The 8,575-nt window shown below is 39.7% G+C and overlaps 1 protein-coding gene and 1 long non-coding RNA gene across 2 annotated transcripts; one reads left to right on the forward strand and one right to left on the reverse strand.

The window, feature by feature from the left end:
• Positions 1-275: 275 nt before the first annotated feature.
• On the reverse strand, positions 276-1,390 carry LOC107809860 (uncharacterized). The gene is made up of 2 exons (XM_016634554.1): positions 1,370-1,390; positions 276-788 (listed from the first exon to the last, which is right to left on the reverse strand). The coding sequence occupies exons 1-2, from the start codon at positions 1,388-1,390 to the stop codon at positions 276-278; spliced, it is 534 nt and encodes a 177-aa protein (XP_016490040.1).
• Positions 1,391-2,158: 768 nt separating this feature from the next.
• LOC107809859 (uncharacterized) lies at positions 2,159-6,689 on the forward strand. The gene is made up of 3 exons (XR_001653497.2): positions 2,159-2,518; positions 2,975-3,015; positions 6,063-6,689. It is a non-coding gene; the product is annotated as an uncharacterized LOC107809859 (long non-coding RNA).
• Positions 6,690-8,575: the final 1,886 nt, after the last annotated feature.

The following is an 8,575-nucleotide window of genomic DNA, read 5'->3' on the forward strand; positions in this document are numbered from 1 at the left end:
ATAGTCTCACCCTAAGGTACATTTCATAACATTTCAAACTTGTCGTCTTTCGATAAAACTTATTTTCTTCAATTGGTTTAGCTTCTAAGCTTTCTAACTCTCTCGGTACTCGTTATTCATGATCTTAAATATTTGTAACCTCCAAGGTAACATGATTGATTTAATTTATATGCTTCCAAATATAATCTTATTTTTGAGCTTATATCAATTGACTTACGACGTACTCTCACGCATGAAAACATGAGGTGTAACATTCTCGGGATAAACACTTTTTGTCAAGCCATATTACCAGATAAAACCTTGGCTTCAATAACCCGATTTTCAATTCTTGTCATGACCAACCTCGTGCCATTACACAATCCTGATGACTGGTCTATATTTCTCAGCAACATCACAGGAACACCAACCTTCAAAGTGATAGAGTGATTTGGAATTCTAGAACATTTAATATTGTTTAGGAATTCGGGTATATGTACGTGCTCCAAAGCTGAAAAAGAATGATCAGACATACAAATTGTATCAGAACTCAAATATGTCTTCTCAGGATTACGATTGAGTGAAACCATATATTCATTGATCGACTCCACCATATCAAGAGTCGGAGCAAGAATTGCTCTTCGCTGGAGGTAATCAATGTCACTAGAATGGCTAAAGAAATCTGGATATGTACTTTCAACAATTGCTGATATTGGATCATCGCAATTATTTATGAGAAGATCATGGGGGATTTGGACTTTCTCAATGCCATCAATGGAACTCCTAATCCTTCCATCACCGATTGCCAAAATCTATTCAGAATTTTTTTTAACTCATCTAAATGTGCATCTAACTGATCTCCTTTTAATCTCATATTCTTTGTTAGATTTAAGACTTCACAATGGATTCACAAATACGAAGAATTAAGAGCAGCGTTAACAATATCTTGCCTAGATCCTTTTGCAATGACAGGCAATGGTTGAACACTAGAACTTTTCCATTTGAAGAAAACTTTACAATATGTGCTATTCCCCACCAACGCCTATCCCTATTTCAGGGAGGTGTCAAATGTAGAGTTATTAACCAAAATCATACTTATTGTTTGACCATAATTTTCATTACATCCTTACAATATTTTCACTTAATAGGAAAAATTCTTAAGTTAACCAAAAATACACCTTTGTTAGATTTTCCATCCACTTGTAACAGAATCTTTATTAATCACGTGACTCCTTTTTTTCTTTCCTAATTTCACAATCTTCTCTCCTTCATTTTTGTGAAGAACATACACATGACTTTTTTTTGGGAAGTTTGAGACAGGATTTGTAATGGTTGTACTATTTGTTCTTGAGTGAAGCTTTTCACCGCAAAAGCAGAGATGATACTATATTACCTTTGCCCACTTCCTCAACATTATATGAACTAATTGCCTCATACTTTGTAGATCTACAAGAAGAGAAAAGGAAGCACAATTTTCACAATATGGTGGAATTCTTTGATTATTCAAAGGTAACTATTACATGCACAAGACAGAGAGAGAGAAACAGAGACCATATATATATAGAGAGATAAGTAAAGAACCACTGTGTGTGTGAATTTTCCAAATATACCATTATATCCTCTTCAGATCTACTGTATATTTTTCTCTGGATATATTGTTGATCCTTTTCATCACTCTTCAATCTCAAAAGCTCAAAAAATTTTATTTAAAAAATTGACTCTCTTTTAATTCAGTTCTATTTACATTCATACACTGTGTCAACTTAGCATGCGTCACTTTTTCTCTTCTTTTTTTTTGCTCAGTATGTGTTTTCCATTGAATAACACTAACTAGGTATTTTTTTTAATTGTTAAAATTGGTGTTTTCCAGCTTCAAGGTAGTTTTTTAGTCAATTACTCAAATATTTATTTAACTATCTAAAATTATAGGCTAAAGTCACTTTTCTTTCATTTATAACAGGAAAATCTTTCAACTATTTCTATTGCACATAAATAATCACTCAACCGGGATTATCAAACTTTTTGGGTGGAAACAAATGATGTGGCAGTCCATATGGATTTTAATATTTTTGGACCAAATAAAATGATTAAAACCCAAACAAAACATAAAAAATCCAACCATACACCCAACCTAACCCGCTAAAAATAAAAATTCACCCGCTAAATAAAATAAAACGCTAAAACGCAACACTATTGCAAATGCATCTCTCTTCTTCTTAAAAGAGAGATTTCATGAAGAAATCCGCATTTCTATATGTTAGAAAAGCTCAGGTTTCGCCATGTCTACTTCATGTCATTTAAATAAAAAATGAGGGTAGTTTTGACATTTTGCTAACCTTTATGAGTTGTTTGCTGTCATCCGATGACACGTAGCCTCTTCCAATTTTTCCTCCTAATATTTGTCGCTTGCTTTCGGTAACACAGATCCTCTTCCAAAATTAATTTTTGATGCTTTCACTTCTGATTTGTTATTCAAATTTCTGCATATTGATTCCAGCTTCTCTTTGCAGCATATGATATCTATGATTGTTGCTTGATTTTGGTATTAATTTTTGTTTCTTGCTCTATTTTGTACATGCATCCAATAGTTGTATCTCATTTGATTTGAAAGTAGATACATAGATGTATATTTCTGATATAGTATTGTTTCTCATTTTGCATGGGTAAGATTGTTATGGGAGTAAATGGGTTCTTCAAGGATGAAATTAGCAGTAAAATTGTGATCGTATTTTCTCTATGATTGTTGATCTAGAATCTTTATTCTGTCATGAAGTTATCTGTGAACATGTGCTTTTGGTCCCCATTCAGTGGATATGTTATTTGACATATGATCCATACATTTATGATTTTTTTCCCGTCTTTTCTTCATATTTTTTTTTGTGTGAATGTGATTGTTGTTCAAATATAGTAATGAAACATAGAAGAATTTTGATGCAGTCAAGGCATTTGACGATATGATCGAAACAACTGAATAATTTTTATCCTTCTGTTTCCACAGGTATTCAGCAACATACACATCCATCATACATTAAGCGAAAGGTACATTATTTACTTTTATAAAATTAGTAAACAATATAGTACTATATGTTATGTGCTGTTTGTCGGTCATGTTAAAGAAATTATTCTCCCATTTGCTTCCAATATATCTTTAGTACATTGTTGGTACTATCTGTTTCACTTTCATCAACAACAAAAGTATTAAATTATAAATAATTTGACAAATTTACAAGTTTTTGGAACAAGACTACCTACATACAAAGACACTATGGATTGAGTACCTAAATCTCAGTTGAAGAAGAAACAACGACTCTCTCAGTATATGCTCTGAGGGGATTCGAGTCTTTTTCATTTCATGTTAATGTTCATTAGTTAGGACGTGCTATGTTTGTGGTATGCTTGGTTTTCTCATCATCTCTGTAGATACTATTAATGATTGATGCTTTTCAATGAATTAATGTACACATATTCATGTTCTTTGCTGCCAGTGGTTGATGCTTTAGAACCGAGGTAATTGGTAACTCTTGCAATATCTCATGCCGTTGGCATCGTTACAATAAATGTATTATCGGAAACTCATTTTGTAAGTCGCATATTAGAGTTGAGAAGATGACGTTCTTTACTATGTGTTTTTCTCGACGCGTAGAGCATTTTATAGATTCAGTTTTTAGGAATCTAAGATATTTAGATTCTAATGAAAAGCAAAAGAAATTCATTTACAAGGAAAAAACATAGTTGTTTGACTCAAAAGATATTGAAATCTCTTTGAACAATCAATCAAAGATGAAGGGGTAAATCCTAGTCAAACTTAGTTAATTCCAGATCGAAAGGTTTAATAATGATGATTGCATAAGTGACGAAGGAAATATCGATAATCTTATTAAGATTTAACATCACTCGATGAGAAAAGAGAATTACAATTGTTTTTCTCCTCTTAGTATATAGGAGTGGAGCTTTTCTTTTGATTTCCCTTCTCTGGGAATCCAGCCGCCCCCCTATCGAAAGCCTTCCCTGGCTATATATAGTTGAAATTCCTTTACCCTGAATGTGACTTGACGCGTTTTGGTCAATGGTGCATTCTGGTCGTAGCTTTAGGCGTTGCTCTTTTTGATTTGTCGGGTATCTCAGAGGAGAAATGGAGTGGACTCTGTTGACTTTCATTACCCGATTGCTGAAAAGGGAGTTGTGGGCAACCTGGTCTTGGTGGTCAGATTTTGACCAATACAGTTAGTCCCTCTGTCTGTCGGGGTCGTCCTTTGTCGGGCTCGACAGACGGATCATGTTTGTAGCGAAGTCGATAGAAATCGGACCCCCAACTTTCCATTCCTTATTCGCATTCTGTGGATTTTTTGGCGGAGTGAAGGTGTTCTTTCGATGCTCGTGGACCGTTGCGATGGTTTCGGAATCGAAACACCGGTTGGCACTGAAGCGTTGGTTCGTGGTTGCCACCTTTATGACACACATTTCTGGGAAGCTGAAACGTTTTGTGTGTATCGGATTCAAGTGGTGACTCTCGGGTTTCGTGCTCGAGGAATTTATGTCCCTTATAAATAGGGGAACTTGTCATTTGATTGATTTACTTCATCATTTTTGTGAGAAAATTCTTCAGATATTGCTTTTTCTGATACCTTGAATTTCTCCTTACCTTCTTGCTCTCTGAAACCTTTCGTCTCTTCTTCTTATTACTTCTCTTGGCGAGTTTTCTACTAAAAATGGACGACAATTCTCCTCGCGATGATCTTCCTGCCGCTAATCTGGTACTAGAGAGCCCTGTTCAGATCGCCGGAGAGGCGGATGCGGTGGAAGATGAGGAGGTTCCCTCGGTGGATGAGATTCTACCTCGCCCCGGGAGGGATGCGACTGACTTTAGTTTCGGCGGTGGAGCGGAGCTGGAACCCGTCGCTTCCACTGTTAGAGAAAATGAGATTGTAGATTTGAGGGAACGGTAGGGAATCCCTAATTACGTAGAGATACGGCCGGCGGAGAGGGACCACAGAGTTCACTTTGATCGTCCTGGGTATTGCGTGGTCTATGCCTACCCCTTCATTGTAGGGTACACACTTCCTCTTCCCATGTTGGTGGTAGATTTTTGCCGTTACTACGAAGTGTGCCCCGCTCAGCTTTCGCCTTATTTGTACAAGTTGTTTCTTATGCTGCTCAAGTATGCGGAACTTGCCAGTCGTGAGGTCACTTTGGGCTCCTCAACTGATTCGTAGTACGATGATTCACGCGCGTCCTCAGGGGTCGAGGGGTCTGGTGGTGAAGATGGACGACAGAACCAATCGTCGTTTCTATGAGAATTACTTTTATGTGTGGACCGAGCACATTGTGGCGGACTCGACGGGATTCCCCGAGAGATGAAACTTCGCACGTATGTTTGCATCTTTAATAAATGAAATGTTTGACCATTTTCTGCGGATGCTAAACCATCCCGTCTTTTGTAGTTGAGAGATTGCCCCCGCTGCCTGTCGAAGGGATTCGTGAATGGGTAGAGGCCATTCTTGCCCATACAATGGGAGTTCGCACATGGTCGACCTTTCACGAGATGTTCGGATACAAGCCTCTTATAGGTGAGATGATGCCTTCATCTACAGTTCTCTCTTTTTCTTTTGTTGTTTAGTCTCTTATGCATCGTTCGTCATTACCAGGGAGGGTGCGAAGAGCAAGGACCCCTCAGCTAGCTTTTTGTCAGCCGGCCGCATTCGCTCGCCTTGTTGCCGTATCCACTATACGACCTTCATCGAGGGCTGCTTCGGTTGAATCTTCGGCCTTGGTTACTCCAGCGAGGGCCACTTTTCAGGACGAGGTCCCGACCAATGTTGTCCGTCTTACGAACGAGTCATTGTCGACTGGAGAGGAAGAGGGGTCATCGAAGAGATGGAGAGTAGAGTTTGAGATGGCGCCCCCGACAGTGATTCACCTGGACGACTCTCTCCCGACGGGCTCTGGACAAGGTGTTGTTGCGGCTTCTCCCATAGAGGCGTGATAAGTTAGGATTTTAACGTGTTTATGCCCCTGCTTGCCTATGCTTTGAATATAAATTGCTACAAAATAGTCCCAAAATGCTCACAAGTTGTGCTTGATTGCAGGTTTGATTGACAAAGTGACGAAATGTCAAAGATCGGCTCAAAAAGGTGTGAAACCTGCTAAAGTATCAAAGGCCAAGAGAATTGAAGAAGTAAGGGCCTAGTGCGGACCGCACAACAGTGACCGCGGCCGCACTAGGAGGTTCAAAGATATGACATATTTAGGCTTAAAGTCACGCGGCTGCAGTAGGATTTTCGCGGTCCGCAGTGAACTTCGCGGCCGCACTCCTACTTTGTGTTGTCCGCGTTCATAAGGTTCAGAGAGTTGGACAAGGGACCAAAACCATGCCACGCGGTCCGCGTCCTGTTTGTGCGGACCATGCCATACCCTCTACGCGGCTGCGCTGCATTTTCACGCGGTCCACGTCCTCCAGTTTAGAGAGCTTAAAGTTGAAGTCAATAGAGCCAGTGCGGCCGTGGTTTCTTTTGTGCAGCCCGCACTGACCCCGCAGGGCTATTTTTGTCCAGTTTTTCCAGCCCACTATAAAAAGGACATTTTACCATTTTTAGGTCAAGTTTGGTATTCAGAAACGCACCTGAACTCGTGAGACCGATATTGTAGCCATTTTTGGCACTTTTGCTTCCCATCAACAATAGATTGTTGTAGTTTCTTCTTAGTAATTAATTTAATATGTTTAGTTCTTCATCTATTTCTTCAGTTTTTTCTTTAATTATGTGTAGCTAAACTCATTAGCTAGGGTTGTGGCTCAACCCTAGTGTGGGTAATTGATGGGTGTTGTCATCTAGGGTTAGATTGATATTGGGTGTTTGCTATTTGGGTTGATTTTATGTTTTTATTCAAGAATTGGTGGTTGCAAATACTGATTCAAGCTTAGTGGGTTTAACTCTTCCCGAAAGAGAGAGTCTATGACCCCAAAATTGACCCAACAAGGAATTGGGATGGACCCATGAGAAATGGCAGTCCCAATTAACGGGTTAAATCTCGAGAGAGTAATCACCCTACTTGAACCCTAGTTGCTTGGTCTCATTGGCCTACCCAATTGATCTCGAGAGAGTCAATTGGGAAAAATCACTCTCTCTACCGAGAGGTGTGAGAGTGGGTGTAATTGTGCAACGGTTACAGCATAATCCCCAAATATGTCAATCTATCCTTAGTAACATCTACGCGTCAATTAGCCACCTAGGTGATGCTACGACCCTAGTGCTCTTCTTCCCATTAATTACAACTTAGCAATATTCTCTTAGCATAATTTATCTTTAATCCTTAGTTTTATAATAGTAGTTATAAATACAAACACTCAAAAAATGTTTGAAGTGATATTAGAAGCACAACCGCAACACTAGGCTAGATAGAAAATACAACTCCACTACTAGCTCCCTGTGGAAATTCGATCCCGGACCTCTATTCGGGTAAAAGCTATTGCGACCCGCTTTTCCTACCATAGCATAGTGTCGAGTTGGCAGCGATCACTTTTTGGCACCGCTTCCAGGGAGCTTACGGTGTTGACTATCTGTTTAGTTAGTTTTGTGTTTTGCTTCTCTTTCCTTCTTGTTTACTAATTTTGTTTGTGTCGATCAATCGGTACAATGGATCTTAATGCAAATAACCCTCTCGGCAATGTTATAGCGGGGGAGGAGGTAGAGGATCTAGAACAAGATGAGGTCTTACCTCAAGTTCCACGGAGAGGCCGAAATGCCAATGTAAATGCAAATGAGAACAACAATATTCCAGACCCTCCTCCGGCACCGCCGAGAGTAGCTCCCAAAGTTTTACCAAATCAAGGATACGCCAGTGCTATTGTTCCTCCCCGAATCCGGGCGGGGAACTTTCAAATCACAAATGTTATGTTGACCTTGCTCGAGCAAAGAGGGGATTTTACGGGTGCCTCCGATCAAAATGTCTACAAGCACTTGAAGGGGTTCGTGGATACATGTTGGGGTAGCAAGCAGACAAACGTGTACGAGGATGCGTTGAGATTGAGGCTTTTCCCATTCTCTCTTCGGGGTAAAGCATTGGATTGGTTAGAAAGGCTCCCCAATCATTCTATTACATCATGGGATGAACTGGCGGACAAATTTATTGCCAAGTTCTTTTCTCCAAGTCATATGGCAGCTCTTCGGGATGAAATTCTAGCTTTCAAGCAAGAGCCAACAGAACCTTTGCACGAGATATGGGAAAGATATAGAACAATGGTGAAAGAGTGCCCTAATAACGACATGACCGAAGCTATGATTCAACAAACCTTTTATCTGGGCATCAACACCACGAATCAATGCATTGTGAACTAATTGGCCGGAGGGAACTTTATGAAATTTTCTTACCAAGAGGCATGTGATGTACTTGATAAAATGGCCAACACCTCTTCGGCATGTCAAAGCCGAGCAAATGTGCCCCAAGGTGACCCCACGGTCATCCATTTGCACAAGGAATTGCACGATCATGGCCAAGCCATCGCCGAGCTTACAACAACTATGAATCAATTGGCAAAGGCACAATTGCAATAAGTCCAAAACCCGCGCCAAGTCAATGCAATGGAAGGTGTTTCTATGTTGAA

The sequence above is a fragment of the Nicotiana tabacum genome, chromosome 1 (assembly GCF_000715075.1).
Source record: "Nicotiana tabacum cultivar K326 chromosome 1, ASM71507v2, whole genome shotgun sequence".
NCBI lineage: Eukaryota > Viridiplantae > Streptophyta > Magnoliopsida > Solanales > Solanaceae > Nicotiana > Nicotiana tabacum.

Coding starts and splice junctions, on each gene's coding strand:
- LOC107809860 (XM_016634554.1), bottom strand. CDS start 1,390: ATGTTGAGGAAGTGGGCAAAG. Junction 789..1,369: donor TGTTGAGGAAGTGGGCAAAG/GTAATATAGTAT, acceptor AATTCTGAATAG/ATTTTGGCAATCGGTGATGG.